Source organism: Bufo gargarizans, chromosome 2, assembly GCF_014858855.1.
Source record: "Bufo gargarizans isolate SCDJY-AF-19 chromosome 2, ASM1485885v1, whole genome shotgun sequence".
Classification (NCBI taxonomy): domain Eukaryota; kingdom Metazoa; phylum Chordata; class Amphibia; order Anura; family Bufonidae; genus Bufo; species Bufo gargarizans.
Window position 1 is genome coordinate 19,655,741 of NC_058081.1, and position 19,034 is coordinate 19,674,774.

Here is a 19,034-nt window from a genome sequence, read left to right on the forward strand (position 1 = left end):
CACAAAACAATACTACCCGTCCATTTATGATAAACCCGAAAACTGGCTTTAAGAACTGCATCAAAACAAAGATTTATTTGGACATCCATGTAGTCTGGTAATTATCCATGGTGATATCTTAATGTGTTTGTTATGGTTTTCCATGTATTATTTAATTATTATGTATCTAATGTAATAATAATAATAACAATAATAGTTTTTTTTTCTCTCATTTTTCTTAGTAATAATCTGTATTATTTTATGATTATTATATAATTTTTTGTAATTTATGTTCTTATATTCTTATGTATATGAGTTGCTAATAACGATAATTTTGTTCATTATGTTTTTTGCATTTTATTTCTAACAGGCTGGAGATGTTTTTCTACAAGATATTATGGCACCTCGCTCAGCATTACTTTGCAGCGTCCTTACCTTCCAATGGACAGAGCTGTACTCTGAATGCTGCAGACCAGACGAGCATATTGTGGAGTGGAGACATCATGGTTGGAGTAGTATTACCTCTACATGTAGACAAAGTGAATAATAAGATAACGTACCAAGAGAAGCCGCCAGAATTCATCTGTAGGAAGTAAGAAATTGGCGATCTTTAAAAAAAATAAAAATATTATTTGTTAAAAATTAAAAAAATATATTTTGCCCCTTTAACCCCTTAAGGACACATGACGTACCGGTACGGCATGTTTCCCGAGTCCTTAAGGACACATGACGTACCGGTACGTCATGGCTTTAAATAGCGATGCCGGCGCCGCGGGGGTTAATCGGAACGGGATGCCGGCTGAAATCATTCAGCCGGCATCCTGTAACAATGCAGGGGGGGGTCATTTGACCCCCCCGCATCGACGATCGCAGAAAACCGCAGGTCAATTCAGACCTGCGGTTTTCTGCGTTTCCGGTCCATTCGGGTGTCCTGTGACCCGATGAACCGGAAAAAGACTGCGATCGGTGGCGTAATTTTACACCACCAATCGCAGTCCGAGGATTTGCAGAGGCGGAGCTGGCCCTGGTGCTGAACGCCGCTGTCCAGGGTGCTGATTGGTGCAGGGGAGAGAGGCGCGAGATTCAAACTTCCTGCGCTCCTCTCTCCCCTCCTCTTCCTGTTCTGCACGAGCACCCGGCAGCATCGTCCAGCACCAGCTCCTGTGTCCCCCTAATCGCCATCCATCACCCTCCTGCACCCATCGCCACCCAGGTAGGTTAGGGTCAGTGAGGGAGAGGCACCTTTAGGCAGGGATAGAAGGGAAAAGTTAGAAAAAAAAAAAAAAAAAAAAATCACATTTATTCCAAACTTTTTTTTTTCAGCTACCAGACCCCAGACCCCCCTGCCACTTGCCCCCCCCGCATCCCCCCCACCACCAGCCCCCCCCTCACCACCAGCCCCCCCCCCCCCCCCCCCACCAGACCCCCCCACCACCACTTTTTTTTTTCTGCGTGCGCTGACTGGCCGGCACTTTTTAGCGTCCGTCCACTGTTAGCGCATCGCCCGCCCCACCGCCCCACCACCCCACCGACCGCTGATCAGCGTTGAACCGCTGATCAGCAAGTTTGAACTTTTATTTTTTTTTTTTCTAACACTTGCCCATTTTTTTTGCCTGGACTTTTAGTACGTGAACACCCGTGCCCCCACACACACGCACATAGAATAAAGGTTTACACGCACGCACATACACACGCACACACACACACCCATGGCCCGCCGGGTGTTCTCGGCCGAGGAGGCATATGCCCAGATTGCCTCCGACTCTGAGAGCCCCAGTGAGGATGAGGATGACCCCACGTTCCTTTTGTCATCCGCATCCTCCTCATCATCATCGGATGACGATGAGCCACCAAGGCAGCGGAGACGCCGCCAGGCGGAGCCAGGGGCCACACATGCTAGGGATCCTGTGGCCCACCCTAGTACGAGCCGCCCTGGGGTTCGTACTGGTTTCCCGGCCCACCAAATAAGTTCACCGGAGCCCCCTGCCGATGAACTTAGCTGGTGTCCCCCAGTGGACTTTGAGCCTGAGATTCCGGATTTCGCTGGCAATCCTGGAATCCAGATTCCCACAGTGGGGTTTACTAAAATAGACTTTTTTAGTTTTTTTTTCAGTAACCCACTGGTGAATCTGATGGTGGAGCAGACGAATCTGTACGCCCAACAGTTCGTCGCTCAAAACCCGGGCTCATTTTTGGCTAGACCCGGTGGCTGGACGCCGGTCAGTGCAGCCGAGATGAGGACATTTTGGGGCCTCGTGCTGCATATGGGTCTAGTGCAAAAACCCAGTGTCAGGCTGTACTGGAGTGGGGACGTCCTATACCAGACCCCACTGTACAGTACGGCCATGACACGCTCCCGGTTTGAGGCCATCCGGAAATGTCTGCATTATTCCGATAATGCAGCATGTCCCCCCCGAAGTGATCCTGCCTATGACCGGCTGTACAAGATACGGCCGGTCATCGATCACTTTGGGGCCACATTTCAGCAGGCCTACGTACCTGGAAGGGAGGTCGCGGTTGATGAGTCTCTCGTTGCGTTCAAGGGGAGACTCAGTTTCCGCCAATACATTCCCACAAAGCGGGCGAGGTATGGCGTGAAGCTATACAAAATTTGTGAGAGTACCTCAGGGTACACTTACAAATTTCGTGTGTACGAGGGGCGAGATTCCCGGATTCAACCACCAGAATGTCCCCCCACTCTGGGTGTTACCGGGAAACTCGTGTGGGACCTTATGTACCCACTGCTGGATAAGGGTTACCACTTGTACGTGGACAACTTTTATACCAGCATTCCCTTGTTCAGGTCCCTTGCCGTCAGATCCACGTTCGCTTGTGGGACCGTGCGGAAAAATCAACGCGGCCTCCCTGCCCACCCCCTCCAGGTACCTATCCCCAGGGGTGAGACCCGTGCACTTACCAGTGGAAACCTGTTGCTGGTCAGGTATAAGGACAAGAGGGATGTCCTTATGCTGTCCACAATCCACGGTAACAGCACCACCCCAGTCTCTGTGCGAGGTACCACGGCAACGGTCCTCAAGCCCGATTGTATCGTCGCCTACAATCGGTATATGGGAGGAGTTGATCTCTCTGATCAAGTCCTCAAGCCATATAATGCCATGCGCAAAACCCGGGCATGGTACAAAAAAGTTGCGGTCTACATGGTGCAGGTTGCCATGTACAACTCTTTTGTACTATCCCGAAGCGCTGGCAGCACAGGGACATTCCTCCAATTCTATGAGGCAGTCCTCAAAGACCTGATCTTTTCGGACCGGGAAAGAGCAGGCCGGAGTACCTCGGGAACTGGAGGCGCCCGGATCGTCCCTGGCCAACACTTTCCAGGTGTGGTCCCCCATACTGGAAAGAAGGGACGAACCCAAAAAAGATGCAGAGTGTGTCACAAGAGGGGGATACGGAAGGACACCACTACTCAGTGTGACACTTGCCCCGATCATCCGGGCCTCTGCATTATCGATTGCTTCAGGGAGTATCACACTTCCATGGAGTACTAAATTTTTATAATCTCCAACAGTCCCCTAGAGAACATAAAACACTATGGCTCTCAGACTTTGGAGACACAGAAACAATTTTTTTTCCCCAAAAAAATATTAGTTTTAGTGCAGGCATCCTCAAACTGCGGCCCTCCAGATGTTGTAAAACTATAACTCCCAGCATGCCCAGACAACCTACAGCCATCAGCAGGGCATGGTGGGAATTGTAGTTTTACAACATCTGGAGGGCCGCAGTTTTAGGATGCCTGCTTAGTGTCTCCAAAGTCTGAGAGCCATACATATTGGGCATCGTCGCGTGCGTAAAAGTCGTCGCTATAAAAATAACATTTGACCAAACCCCTCGGATGAACGGTGTTAAAAATATAAAATAAAAACGGTGCCAAAACACCCATTTTTGGGCAAAATTTCCATTTGAATCCTTTTTTTCCAGTAATAAAGCAAGGGTTAACAGCCAAAAAAAACTCAATATTTATGGCCCTGATTCTGTAGTTTGCAGAAACACCCCATATGTGGTCGTAAATGGCTATATAGCCGCACGGCAGGGCATAGAACGAAGGGAACTCCATATGGTTTCTGGAAGGCAGATTTTGATGGACAGTTTTTTTTTTTGACACCACGTCCCATTAGAAGCCCCCCCTGATGTAGCCTAGACTAGAAACTCCAAAAAAGTGACCCCATCTAAGAAACTACACCCCTCAAGGTATTCAAAAGTTACTTTATAAACTTTGTTAACCCTTTAGGTGTTCCACAAAACTAAATAGCAAATGTAGAAAAATTTTAGAATTTAATTTTTTTGTTACCTTGCCTCAAAAAAGTGTAATATAGAGCAACCAAAAATCATATTTACCCCTAAAATAGTACCAAATCAACAACCACCTTATCCCGTAGTTTCCTAGATGGGGTCACTTTTATGGAGTTTCTACTCTAGGGGTGCATCAGGGGGCTTGAAAGGGTACATGGTGTAAATAAACCAGTCCAGCAAAATCTGCCTTCCAAAAACCGTATGGCGTTCCCCTTCTTCTATGTCCTGCCGTTTAGCCAAATAGTAGTTTACGACCACATTTGGGGTGTTTCTGCAAACTACAGAATCAGGGCAACCCATTTTGAGTTTTGTTTGGCTGTTAACCCATTTTTTTCAGTAATAAAGTAAGGGTTAAAATGGAAAATTTTCCAAAAAATAGAAATTTCTAAATTGTTTCTCCATCTGCCATTAACTCTTGTGGAACACCTAAAGGGTTAACAAAGTTTGTAAACCCAGTTTTGAATACCTTGAGGGGTGTACTTTCTTAGATGGAGTCACTTTTTTGAAATTTCTATTCTAGGGGTGCAACAGGGGGCTTCAAATGGGACATGGTATAAACAAAACCAGTCCTGCAAAATCTGCCTTCCAAAACCCATATGGCGTTCCCCTCTTTCTACGTGCTCCCGTTTGGCCAAACAGTAGTTTACGACCACATATGGGGTGTTTTTGCAAACTACAGAATCAGGGCAACCCATATTGAGTTTTGTTTGGCTGTTAACCCTTACTTTATTGCTGGAAAAAATGGGTTAAAATGGAAAATTTTCCAAAAAATAGAAATTTCTAAATTGTTTCTCCATCTGCCATTAACTCTTGTGGAACACCTAAAGGGTTAACAAAGTTTGTAAACCCAGTTTTGAATACCTTGAGGGGTGTACTTTCTTAGATGGAGTCACTTTTTTTGAAATTTTTATTCTAGGGGTACAACAGGGGGCTTCAAATGGGACATGGTATAAACAAAACCAGTCCTGCAAAATCTGCCTTCCAAAACCCATATGGTGTTCCCCTCCTTCTATGTCCTCCCGTTCGGCCAAACAGTAGTTTACGACGACATATGGGGTGTTTTTGCAAACTACAGAATCAGGGCAACCCATTTTGAGTTTTGTTTGGCAGTTAACCCTTGTTTTACTCCTGGAAAAAATTTATTATATTGGAAAATTTTCCAAAAAATAGAAATTTCTAAATTGTTTCTCCATCTGCCAATAACTCTTGTGGAACACCTAAAGGGTTAACAAAGTTTGTAAACCCAGTTTTGAATACCTTGAGGGGTGTACTTTCTTAGATGGAGTCACTTTTTTGAAATTTCTATTCTAGGGGTGCAACAGGGGGCTTCAAATGGGACATGGTATAAACAAAACCAGTCCTGCCAAATCTGCCTTCCAAAACCCATATGGTGTTCCCCTCCTTCTATGTCCTCCCGTTCGGCCAAACAGTAGTTTACGACCACATATGGGGTGTTTTTGCAAACTACAGAATCAGGGCAACCCATTTTGAGTTTTGTTTGGCAGTTAACCCTTGTTTTACTCCTGGAAAAAATTGATTATATTGGAAAATTTTCCAAAAAATAGAAATTTCTAAATTGTTTCTCCATCTGCCAATAGCTCTTGTGGAACACCTAAAGGGTTAACAAAGTTTGTAAACCCAGTTTTGAATACCTTGAGGGGTGTACTTTCTTAGATGGAGTCACTTTTTTGAAATTTCTATTCTAGGGGTGCAACAGGGGGCTTCAAATGGGACATGGTATAAACAAAACCAGTCCTGCCAAATCTGCCTTCCAAAACCCATATGGTGTTCCCCTCCTTCTATGTCCTCCCGTTCGGCCAAACAGTAGTTTACGACCACATATGGGGTGTTTCTGCAAACTACAGAATCAGGGCAACCCATTTTGAGTTTTGTTTGGCAGTTAACCCTTGTTTTTTTCCAGGAAAAAATTGATTATATTGGAAAATTTTCCCAAAAATCTAAATTCTAAAAATGTATGTCCATTTGCCATGAAGTGTTGTGGAAGACCTAAAGGGTTAACAAAGTTTGTAAAAACAGTTTTGAATACCTTGAGGGGTGTAGTTTCTAGAATGGGGTCATTTTTGGGTGGTTTCTATTATGTAAGCCTCACAAAGTGACTTCAAACCTGAACTGGTCCATAAAAAGTGGGATTTTGAAGATTTCCGAAAATTTCAAAATTTGCTTCTAAACTTCTAAGCCTTGTAACATCCCCAAAAAATGAAATATCATTCCCAAAATGCTACAAACATGAAGTAGACATATGGGGAATGTAAAGTCATCACAATTTTTGGGGGTATTACTATGTATTGCAGAAGTAGAGAAACTGAAACTTTGAAATTTGCAAATTTTTCAAAATTTTTGGTAAATATGGTATTTTTTTATGCAAAAAAATTAACTTTTTTGACCCAATTTTAGCAGTGTCATGAAGTACAATATGCGACGAAAAAACAATCTCAGAACAGCCTGGGTAAGTCAAAGCGTTTTAAAGTTATCAGCACTTAAAGTGACAGTGGTCAGATTTGCAAAAAATGGCCTGGTCCTTAAGGTGAAATAGGGCTGTGTCCTTAAGGGGTTAAAGGGGTTGTCCCAAGAAAAACTTTCTAGATTTTTCAGACCAGCACCTGGATCTGATTACTTTTGTAATTTGCATGTAGTTGAAAATGTAGTATAGAATCACTAACTGTGGTTAATAACTAAAATGTATGTTTATAGTGATACCTGCTGTTTGTTCTTTTCCTCATTTCTTTGTCCACCTCTGTAACCCTGCTGAGGTGGTCACACATGTTCAGTTCCATCGTTCAACTGTCACCAGGATCTACTGTTAGAAGCTGTCATAGTTACAGAAAGATAGCTGCTACAGAAAGGTTATAAATAGAGATGAGCGAATCGAGGTTGACGAAGTGGAATTCGATCCGAAATTCAGAAAAAATTTGATTTGCACCGAATCCAAATTTCCTTATGCTTCGTGGTAATGAATCACATTTTTTCCTAAAATGGCTGCTGCACGTGTTAGGACATGGAGCAAAGAACTCTGGGAACAAGGGATCACCCATAATGCCATGCATTCAGCCAATCAGCAGCCAGCCCTGTGATGTCATAGCCCTATAAATAGCCTCAGACATCTTGGATTCTGCCATTTTCCAGTGTACTTGGTGCAGGGAGAGACATAAGCAGGCGCTAGGGAAAGTGGTAGAAAATACTTAAAAACTTTTTTTTGGGCTGAATAGAAGTTCAGGGAAAGTTCATTAGAAGTGTAGGGAAAGGATAGGGAGGAATTATTCCACACTATGAAAGGAGAACAGGGTCCAATAGAAGAGTGTATAGCCTGGGTAATAGGAACAAGCCTATTACACCTTGCTGCACTGACTGGGGACCCAAATTGCCATTATACTGCTGCTTTCGGGTTTGCAATAGATTATACCTCTGTAATTCCAGGAAACCTTGCTTGTTATTGGAGTGCAAGTGCTGTGCGATACAGCCAATAACAGGGTGTATTACTATGAAATATTTGTACGTCTTATTTGCCCTTCAGCGGTGCAGTTATATGTACTAAAGCCTTTTTTGTGGTGTATTAGTGGGGAAAAAGGGTAATTTGCTGTTGTGTGGTGAAGTGACAAAATTACAGCCTTTTTTGGGGTGTATTAGGGAAAGAAAGGTGTTATTTGATCTAACAGTATGTCAGACAGAGAAGTGCCAGGCCCTTCACAGGGGAGGGGCAAAGTCCTCAATGTTTCTGGCGCGTGCACAGGTCGCAGCAGAGTAAAGGGGCATGTTAGCAGGAGTCACTTCAAGATGCCTGAGCTCCCGGTGTCATCTAGCGGTCTTGTCTTGACAGGCAACCCAGCAGTGGTTGAATGGTTGACTCGGTCTTCAACTTCGTCCCAAGTGACATCAGACACCCCCAGCCAAGAGTCGGTGGGTTCGTCAGACACGACCCTTAGTTGGCATAGCACTAGAGCAGGCTCTGTGCCCTCACCTGTCCTCAACCTGCCTCTGTACTTTTCTGTTCCCTCAGCCAGACAAGTATTATATGCTGTGGGATCAGCTCCACCATACAGTGAGGACGAGCTACTAGAGGACAATCAACAGCTACTGCCAGCCAAGATCTGGAGAAGACATCCCCCGCTGGTGTTGCGAGCGGTCATGCTCCTTGCTCAGAGACCATTGAGGAGGATATCAGTGACATGCAGACAGTACTGAATAATGATGTAGCCGATCGCAATTGGGAGCCGGGTGACGAAGGGGCTTCGTCATCATCAGGAGGAGAGGGTGGCAGCTTGTTTGTTAGGCAGCAGCAGAGCCAGCAAGTCGGTAGAGTGGCCAGGAGTCAGCATGGTGGCAGCAGTGGGAGGTCGGGAGCCAAACGTGCCCGAGGTAGACTATCCACTTCACAGGAGCCTACCTGCCCGGAAAGTAGTGGTGCAGGGGTTCACGGAGGCAGCGGCCATAGCTGTCAGTTAGTGTGGAGTGTTGAGGGTAAAATCACCTACTCTGAGGTGTGGCAGTTTTTCAGCAGTCAATCACCGAAGCGATTGCCAAGAGACAGCAATACGCGTGTGGTCATCTTATGGCACAGAAGCTGAACGTGCTCCTGGCCAAGTAACTGGTACTGCAGTCCCTCCCTTTCTAAGTGGTGGACTCTGCACCTTTCAGAGAACTGATGGCTTGTGCCGAGCCGAAATGGAGAGTCCCAAGCCGACATTTCTTTGTGAAAAAGGCAGTACCAGCCCTGCACAAATATGTAGAACAGAAGGTTGGTCAGTCCTTGAGGCTACTGGTGTCTACCAAAGTGCACGGCAGCGCCGACGTGTGGAGCTGTAACTACGGTCAGGGACAATACATGTCCTTTACAGCCCACTGGGTAAATATGGTTCCTGCCCAGTTACACCAGCAAATTGCATAGGCAATATTCGAATTTGCTATATTTCACAAATTTTTGGCTGAATATTCGCCATAAATTCGCAAATGAGAAAATAAGTGATCTCCATCCATAATTTTTTTGATTGCGAAAATCGGCAATGTAATATAATCGCGATAAAAATTAGCGATTAGAATATTTGTGAATACAAATATATAGCAGTATATTCTAAATATTTGCAAATTCTCGAAGTGGCGATATTCGCGATTAAAATTTGCGATTCGAATATTCGGGCTCAACACTACTCACAACTATGTCACTGGCGACTCTGTGGTCTCCTCATGCTGCTGCCAACTCACAACTGTGTCTTTGAGCCAGTCTGTGGCCTTCTCATGCTGCTGCTGCTGCCACCTCCACACTACGGCCATTGTGCCACCCTGTGGTCTCTTCGTGCTGCTGTCACTTCCACACTATGTCACCTTGCCACTCTGTGGTCTCCTCATGCTGCTGCTGCCTCCTTCACACTTTGTCAATGTGCCACTCTATGGCCTCCTCATGATGCTGATGCCACCTCCACACTCTGTGTCATTGTGCCACTCTGTGGTCTCCTCATTGTGATGCCACCTCACCACTATGTCACTGGGCCATGCTGTGGTCTCCTCATGCTGCTGCCACCCCAACACTATATAATAGTGATGGATTACTGACCAAATGCTCACCGAATAAAGCCGGATGCTAAACAGACAGGATCCGATTTTTGGGGGTTATTGTTCTGACGTATCAGAGAAAGGTCAAAATAAACAGTGACATCAACACAAACTTACTGCTGACACCCTCTCCACTCTGTCAGGGGTGCTCTACTGGTATAAGTAATAGAACAGATTCTGTAAAAAAAATCAACATGGAATCAGCTGACGACTGTAAAAGGATTGAGCTCTTTCATGCTATAGTAGGATCTTGGGCCTCTTCACTGTTCTTTATACCTAATGCTAACATTGACCTGTAAAGCTGAGTTCACACTTAAGTTAATTTGTCAGTTTTGGTCCCGTAACTGCCCAAATAAGTGAAGTGTGCAGTGATTCTATGAGTGACGTCTGTCATCTGCATGTCATACTGGCTCACAGTATTGTTTCACTAGCACAGCTGACTCCTTATGCGTGTTACTGCAAAGCACAGTGTTCTACACCACTATACAGGCTCTCTGCAGCCAGGAAATAGCAGTTTTTTTAATGGGATTCACCACAAAAAAATTTGGATCAAATCAAATCTTTTTGGGAAATTCTACGAACCAGCCGAATCGAATTTTTGAGAAATTTGCTCATCTCTAGTTATAACCCCTGAGAAAGAACACCTCTCCTGAGGCGGGAGAGAAAGAACTTCAGTAAAAAAGAAATGCCCCCTGAGAAAGGACTCGCCACTAGGTATGAGCGAACCCGAACTGTATAGTTCGGGTTCGTACCAAATTTTGGGGTGTCCGTGGCACGGACCCGAACCCGAACATTTTCGTAAAAGTCCGGGTTCGGTGTTCGGCGCTTTCTTGGCGCTTTTTGAAAGGCTGCAAAGCAGCCAATCAACAAGCGTCATACTACTTGCTCCAAGAGGCCACCACAGCCATGCCTACTATTGGAATGGCTGTGATTGGCCAGTGCAGCATGTGACCCAGCCTCTATTTAAGCTGGAGTCACGTAGCGCCGCACGTCACTCTGCTCTGATCAGTGTAGGGAAAGGATGCAGCTGCTGCTGTTAGGGCGAGATTAGGCACTAGACAGGGATTTACTCAGCAAAAACACTTAATGAAGTGATCGATCTACAGCTGTGAATCATTCATCTTCTGCTATTCAATTGCTCACTATTTTTAGGCTGCCCAGAGCGTTTTTCAGTCACTTTTTTCTGGGGTGATCGGCGGCCATTTTGTGTCTTGTGGTGCGCCAGCACAAGCTGACACCAAGTCCATTTAACCATCAATAGTGTGTTGTTTTTTTTTTCCATATCCTACATCAGGGGCTTGGCTGTGCTTGCTATTTTATTGAGGGGTGAAATACAATTGCCGAAATAGCAGTACCCTAAATCTGGTGTTTCAGCTGTGGCTAGCCAATTGTAATACTGTCTGCTGTCTGGCAAAGGATATATTTTTGTTCTGGGTTGAAATACAATTCCCAACTTAGCAATTCCCTAAATCAGTGGTTTCTGCTGTATCAGGCCTACTTTAAATCTATCCATAAAAGGGTATATTAGATTGAAGGTGCAGATAGGGTCATCCTCAATAACTTCACACGCTACCGTGCATTTCCAAGTCTAATTCTGTCCGTAAACGTATACCTGTCACCCAGCGCCTAAATAATAGGCCTACAATTTATATTCAGCTAAATCTGTCGTTACTGCTGTGCCTGTATTAGTGTAATACGGTACCTAAATAGATAGCCAGATAGTGTTAGGTGCCTGTAAAAAAAGGCCTGCATTTGAATTCAATACATTGGGCCAAATAATTTTTTTCTTATTGTGGTGAACGGTAATAATGAGGAAAACTTCTAGAAGGGACGCGGACGTGGACATGGTCGTGGTGGTGTTAGTGGACCCTCTGGTGCTGGGAGAGGACATGGCTGTTCTGCCACAGCCACACGTCCTAGTGAACCAACTACTTCAGGTACCAGTAGCCGCCAGAATTTACAGCGATATTTGGTGGGGCCCAATGCCGTTCTAAGGATGGTAAGGCCTGAGCAGGTACAGGCATTAGTCAATTGGGTGGCCAACAGTGGATCCAGCACATTCACATTATCTCCCACCCAGTCTTCTGAAGAAAGCGCACAGATGGCGCCTGAAAGCCAAGCCCATCAGTCTGTCACATCACCCCCATGCATATCAGGGAAACTGTCTGAGCCTCAAGTTATGCAGCAGTCTCTTATGCTGTTTGAAGACTCTGCTGGCAGGGTTTCCAAGGGCATCCACCTAGCCCTTCCCCAGCGGTGGAAGACATAGAATGCACTGACGCACAACCACTTATGTTTCCTGATGATGAGGACATGGGAATACCACCTCAGCACGTCTCTGATGATGACGAAACACAGGTGCCAACTGCTGCATCTTTCTGCAGTGTGCAGACTGAACAGGAGGTCAGGGAGGAGGACTGGGTGAAAGACGATGCAGGGGACGATGAGGTCCTAGACCCCACATGGAATGAAGGTCGTGCCACTGACTTTCAGAGTTCGGAGGAAGAGGCAGTGGTGAGACCGAGCCAACAGCGTAGCAAAAGATGGAGCAGTGGGCAAAAGCAGAACACCCGCCGCCAAGAGACTCCGCCTGCTACTGACCGCCGCCATCTGGGACCGAGCACCCCAAAGGCAGCTTCAAGGATTTCCCTGGCATGGCACTTCTTCAAACAATGTGCTGATGACAAGACCTGAGTGGTTTGCACGCTGTGCCATTAGAGCCTGAAGCGAGGCATTAACGTTCTGAACCTTAGCACAACCTGCATGACCAGGCACCTGCATGCAAAGCATGAACTGCAGTGGAGTAAACACCTTAAAAACAAGGAACTCACTCAGGCTCCCCCCGCTACCTCTTCTGCTGCTGCCGCCGCCTTGGCCTCTTCTGCCGCATCGGCCTCTTCCTCCGCCTCTGGTGGAACGTTGGCACCTGCCAACGTTCAGCAAACAGAGGATGTACCAGGAACACCACGACTTCCGTCACCAAGCATCTCAACCATGTCACACGGCAGCGTTCAGCTCTCCATCTCACAAACATTTGAGAGAAAGCGTAAATTCCCACCTAGCCACCCTCGATCCCTGGCCCTGAATGCCAGCATTTCTAAACTACTGGCCTATGAAATGCTGTCATTTAGGCTGGTGGACACAGACAGCTTCAAACAGCTCATGTCGCTTGCTGTCCCACAGTATGTTGTTCCGAGCCGCCACTACTTCTCCAAGAGAGCCGTGCCTTCCCTGCACAACCAAGTATCTGATCAAATCAAGTGTGCACTGCGCAACGCCATCTGTGGCCATCTGGGTGCCGGGGCCTAAAAATATCTGACAGTGGCCTGTTTCAGTGTTGGGTGACATGAAGCATGATTCTCTGCTATGACATGAAGCCTGATTCTCTGCTATGGGACCTCTCTCCAATTGATATTGGTTAATTTTAATTTTTATTTTTATTCATTTCCCTATCCACATTTGTTTGCAGGGGATTTAACTACATTTTGCTGCCTTTTGCAGCCCTCTAGCCCTTTCCTAGGCTGTTTTAGAGCCTTTTTAGTGCCGAAAAGTTCGGGTCCCTATTGACTTCAATGGGGTTCGGGTTCGGGACGAAGTTCGGGTCGGGTTCGGATCCCGAACACGAACATTTCCGGGAAGTTCGGCCGAACTTCTCGAACCCGAACATCCAGGTGTTCGCTCAACTCTACTCGCCACCTGTGCTGTTAGCTTGAAATAAATCTAGCAAAGCAATTGAAAGGGGATAGGATTTCGATCTACAAGAGGTACCAAGCGGGTTCTAGCTTTGTTAGAAAGAGTCTATACTATATGATGTTTGAGAATCATTATTTACATCCAACATGGGATAACCCCTTTAAACACAGTGACTTAATAGAACATCAAGAAAGACAGCTGTATGGACATTGTAGTGGGCTCATGTACTCACTGGTGTGGAGTGTGTCTGTAATGCACAGCCACATTCTCACTGCAGTGTAAAGATTGATGGGATTGACCCATGATTGAAACTTATCACCTATCCACAGGTGATGTGTCTGGGACCCACTTTTTTTGGATTGATGTCCTCTGTTTGAATTAAGTGAAGGTCAAACATGCTTGCTGCCACTCCATTCAAAGTCTACGGAACTGCAGAAGATAGTTGAGTAAAGGGCTTATCTCCAGCATTTCTATAGAATGCCAGAGTCTACAAATTTTTGGCCAATATCCGGTATTACTTACAGTAATTCCAGTTCTCTAAATGTTCATTCTTGCAGATTTCCCCTGGAACGATATCTTCTCTTACAGATCATAAGGTATGTAATGAAGGAGATCAACAACGATCCCAACATTCTCCCCAACATCACTATGGGCTTCCAGATCTATGATTCTTGTCGAGTTCTCCAGAAGGAACTTGAAGGCACCTTATGGATGATAACAGGCCAGAACAGAGCTATACTAAATTATCAGTGCCAAAAGAGGAATCGACTGGCTGCTTTCATTGGATACAGTACATCAACATTCTCAATGCTCATGGCTCACATTCTGGGCGTTATCAGGTATCCACAAGTAAGTGGAGCTTAAATGTTTTTAAAAAGAATATTCATTAATTAAACTGTATTTGACCCCAGATACATTCATGACGGTTAACATCTAGCCTAGCATGAAGTTGGATGATGCTGCATGGTGCCTTGTGTTAGTGCCTTTACTAGTTTTAAGTGAATTGAAACATCCTAAGTGGAATTCGATCTGAAATTTAGGAAAAATTCAATTCACAACAAATCTGATTTTCCTCTCGCAAAAAAAAATAAAAATATATATATATATATATATTATTACTATAATGGCAGCTACACATTTTACAAAGTGAAAATAAGAAGCTTGGGAACGTGATATGAAGGGACATCCTAAAACATTTAATGTAAAAATGGCTTACTGTAGCTTAATGTACCATAATGTGCCTAAACCTCAATTAATTGCCTTGAAACTTTGCACAACCTAAGATCTCAGCTTCACAAACCTATCCTGGAAGTGTCATGAATTTTGGCTACCCACAAGGCAAATGAGTGACATTAAGCTTGTTTTTTGGGGAGCTTAATGTGGCTTAATGTACAAAAACAACTTAGATGTTAAAGGGTTTCTGTCACCTGAAAAATGGGTATTAAGCTGGATGACATCAGCAATGTGCTAATGTCAGCTGAACATACCTATATTAGTGCTTTTATAATATGCTAATTAGCCTCTAGGAGCAGGGGGGGGGGGCATTGAACGGGACGGCGCAGGCGCGAGATTTTCTTATTAGACACGGCCGGCGGGAGGGGAGCAGCGCTGCCCTGGCCGTGTCAATCAAGAGACGAAGGGCGTTAAAAAAGTTGGGCAAACTGAGCCTCTAGGAGCAGTTGCAACGCCCCCCCCCCCCCCCCTGCTCCTAGAGGCTAATTAGCATATTATAACAGTTCGTTTTTCTCAATAAAGGTTTTAGGCAGTGAGATGGCACTAATATAGTTATGTTCAGCTGACATTAGCACATCGCTAATGTCAGCCAGCTTAATACCCATTTTTCAGGTGACAGAAACCCTTTAACCGATTTCCCCCAAACTTCCTATACATATTCTGAAGATTTTGGGTCATTTGAGAAAACATACCAAAAGTTATTCACATTAAACTATTTTATTCCCATCCTAAAACATATTATGTAAACAGCTTAATGTAAAAAGAGCTTAATGTACATAAACCTCAATTAATTGAGAAAACTAGTGTAAATCAGTGGCTCACCTATAGACCGAATAGATAAGGGTGCTCACCTCTCGGTCCACCCAGACCGCACAAATAGATCAGAAAAAATAGTAGGTAAACGAGGGGCACTCCGTATAAGGGAATACAAGCAGCAAGTGAATAATGGCTAGAATTTATTATTCCTATACACAAGCCAATGCATCAAACAATAACAATGTTAAAAACATCCATAAAATATGATAAAATGCATAAAATAAAATAAATACCCATTTTATTTTATGCATTTTATCATATTTTATGGATGTTTTTAACATTGTTATTGTTTGATGCATTGGCTTGTGTATAGGAATAATAAATTCTAGCCATTATTCACTTGCTGCTTGTATTCCCTTATACGGAGTGCCCCTCGTTTACCTACTATTTTTTCTCATAAACCTCAATTAATTGCCTTCAAAATTAGCACAACCTAAGTTCTCTTATTGAGTGACGTTAGGCTCGCATAGCCCCTACTACCTTTTGTGCAACGGCTATTAGAAATGTAAAGGATTATTCACAAAGCTAGCCGCAGGATCAGCCATAGCTCCGGCTCAGGTCATAGTATATCTTGGATATGGTGACTCATTGGGGATCCCAGCATTCCTTTGTGGTTGCTGGGCCTCCAATGAGTCCCTGCACCTGGTGAGGAGGAGTAGGCTACCTCCAGGTACACCTGCATTTAATTTATTGACTGAATCAATATGCTCCCATTTGGAGACTCATATAAATAGAGCTAGGACCACACTACATAGTGGCTTCTTAATATTTTTGGCCAAAGGTTTGTGCAACTAAAACCTCAGCTTTTAATGTATCCTGTTAGACAGGGTAATTTGTTTTGTTGCAGGCCAGCTGGCAGGTGTGCTGGGGATTTTTTGTGTTTTCTATTGTTGTAAGCCTTCCCATGTGCACCCTGCTACCAAGGCTGGTTATAAATTTATGCGGTTGCCATCTTTTTCCAGGTCTTAGTTCAGTCTCTCTCCAGATTTGGTCTGAGGGTGGGAATGCTCAAGTGTAGGAAAAGTTTGACTAGGACTGAAGCCTACAGGAGGCCTCACATGCTGATTGAGGAGGACCAGAGAACCTGGATGTCTACCGAAGGTACATGGTACTGAAATGAACCCCAGGAGCCAGTCTGGTGTTTCTCCTACTGAAGATCTCATGCCTATCACTATTCAGCTGTTGCTCTAATAACCAGTGTCAGCCTGTGCTCCTATATATCTGAGTTGTTTTTTGTACATTAAGCCACATTAAGCTCCCCAAAAAACAAGCTTAATGTCACTCATTTGCCTTGTGGGTAACAAAAATCCATGAAACTTCCAGGATAGAGTTGTGAAGCTGAGATCTTAGAGGTTGTGCAAAGTGTCAAGGCAATTAATTGAGGTTTAGGCAAATTATGGTACATTAAGCTATTTTTACATTAAGCTAAATGTTTTCAAAAAGGAATAAAATAGTTTAATGTGAATACCTTTTGGTATGTTTTATCAAATGACCCCAAATCTTCAGAATATGTTGGCATATAGAGAGTCTAGTAGGATGGGAAGTTTGGGGGTAAATTGGTTAACATCTGAGTTGTTTTTTGTAAGTTACATTAAGCTCCCTAAAAAAAACAAGCTTAAAGGGAACCTGTCACCAGTTTTATGGTGTCCTAACTAAGGGCAACATAAATAAGTGACTGATTCTCTTAGCAAAATGCTGGGTCATTTTCTTTAATTGACCCAGTCAATCTGCCAACATCTTGTGTTGAAAAGCTCCTGCTGATAATGATGAGTCATGAATATTTATGAGATCCTGACTCTCCCTGCCCACCTGCTGCTGAGTGACAGTTTTTTTTCCATATGAATCAGCAGCAGGCGGGCAGGGGAGTGGCTATAGCTCTGAATTAAATAAACGCTGGACTCAATGACATCACGCTGGACTCAAATCAGCTCATTAGCATGTGGCATATTTGTGTCTATATTATGAGCTAACCATCTGTCACACCAGTAAGTGAATACATCTAAGGTATTTTTTAGTAGTTAATGATTATATATAATTAGTTAGATTATAATCAAATATCCACATGACAGGTTCCCTTTAATGTCACTCATTTGCCTTGTGGGTAACCAAAATCCATGAAACTTCCAGGATAGGTTTAGGCACATTAAGCCATTTTCACATTAAATGTTTTAGGATGTTCCCGATATGAACCATAATGCTATGCAGTCAGCCAAATAGCAGGTGGCTATCCCCTGTGATGTCACAGCCTAATCCCACCCGGTCTTCATTTCACTGTGATTTAAGAATAGGGAGAGACATGACAAGTGCTAGGGACAGTGTTCAAGAAGCCTTTAATTGTGGGATTTTGGATAGGGAGACTGCAGGGACAGTGAAGGGGGAGTGTAGGGATATTGTAGGGACAGTTTTTACACACTGTAGGGTGAGCATAGGGAGACTGCAGGGACTGTAATCTGAAGCTGAAGGGATCCATAGGACACAGCCAACTTTGCATCAATCCCTGTATAGGACACAGAGCTATCTAATTTAACAGTGTCAACCTTGTTTAATAGATAAATAATTCTATTACACCTTGATTCTCCATTTAGGGTGAATAAGCTGTCTATTTTTACTGTTATTGAAGTGTCTACCTTGTTTAATAGATGAACATTTTTATTACCCCTTGATTATTAAATTGGTGTGAATAAGCTGTCTAATATTACTGTTATTGGGTGTCCACCTTGTTTCATAGTTAGCAATTCTATTACGCTTTAATTCTCAAATTTGGGTAAATAAGCTGTCTAATACTACTGTTATTGGGGTATCCACATTGACATTAAATAACTTACTTTACATATACAGTTCCTGTTCCTGTATGTCCAATAAAGAGTTGCCAGGGCCCTCTAAAGGAATGGGCAGTGGGACAAATTTTGCTTTAGCTGGCAGAAAAAAGCAGAAGAAGGATAGGGGTGGGGAGTGTTAGCAGAAGACGCAGAAACAGGCCAGAGGTGCCACTGTCACGGTCGTCTTTTGAGGACCAATCCCGCTCTCCTGGAATAGTTGACCCGGTCTTCAACACCATCTTAAATTACATCATACATCCACAGCCAAGAGTCTGTGGGTTCCTCAGACACCACACTTAGTTGGCATGGCCCAGAAACAAGCTCTTTGCCCTTACCTGTCGTGAACCTGCCTCTTTGCTTTTCTGCTCCTTTTGCCAGGCAAATGATGTATGTTGCCAGCTCTGCTCCGCTTTTCAGTAAGGAAGATATTATTGAGGACAGTCAGCAGCTACTGCCCTGCCCAGATTTGTAGGAGAGGTCAACTGCTTGCTCCTTTAGGTATGCAAGTAGCAATAATGAGAGTTGCGTGGAGCAGGTATTGCGAGCAGTCAGGGAAGCGGCCATGAGACTGGTGAGGGTGACATAAGTGATGTGCAGACATGTAGCCCATCGCACGTG

The 19,034-nt window shown here is 44.3% G+C and overlaps 1 protein-coding gene across 1 annotated transcript in view; it reads left to right on the forward strand.

Moving 5' to 3' along the window:
- LOC122925495 (extracellular calcium-sensing receptor-like) overlaps positions 1 to 19,034 on the forward strand; it is a 64,027-nt gene that overhangs the window by 22,782 nt on the left and 22,211 nt on the right. The window contains exon 2 of the mRNA XM_044276850.1: positions 14,137 to 14,397. Within this exon, the coding sequence (XP_044132785.1) occupies positions 14,137 to 14,397 (261 nt within the window). The remainder of the gene's footprint in view (positions 1 to 14,136; positions 14,398 to 19,034) is intronic.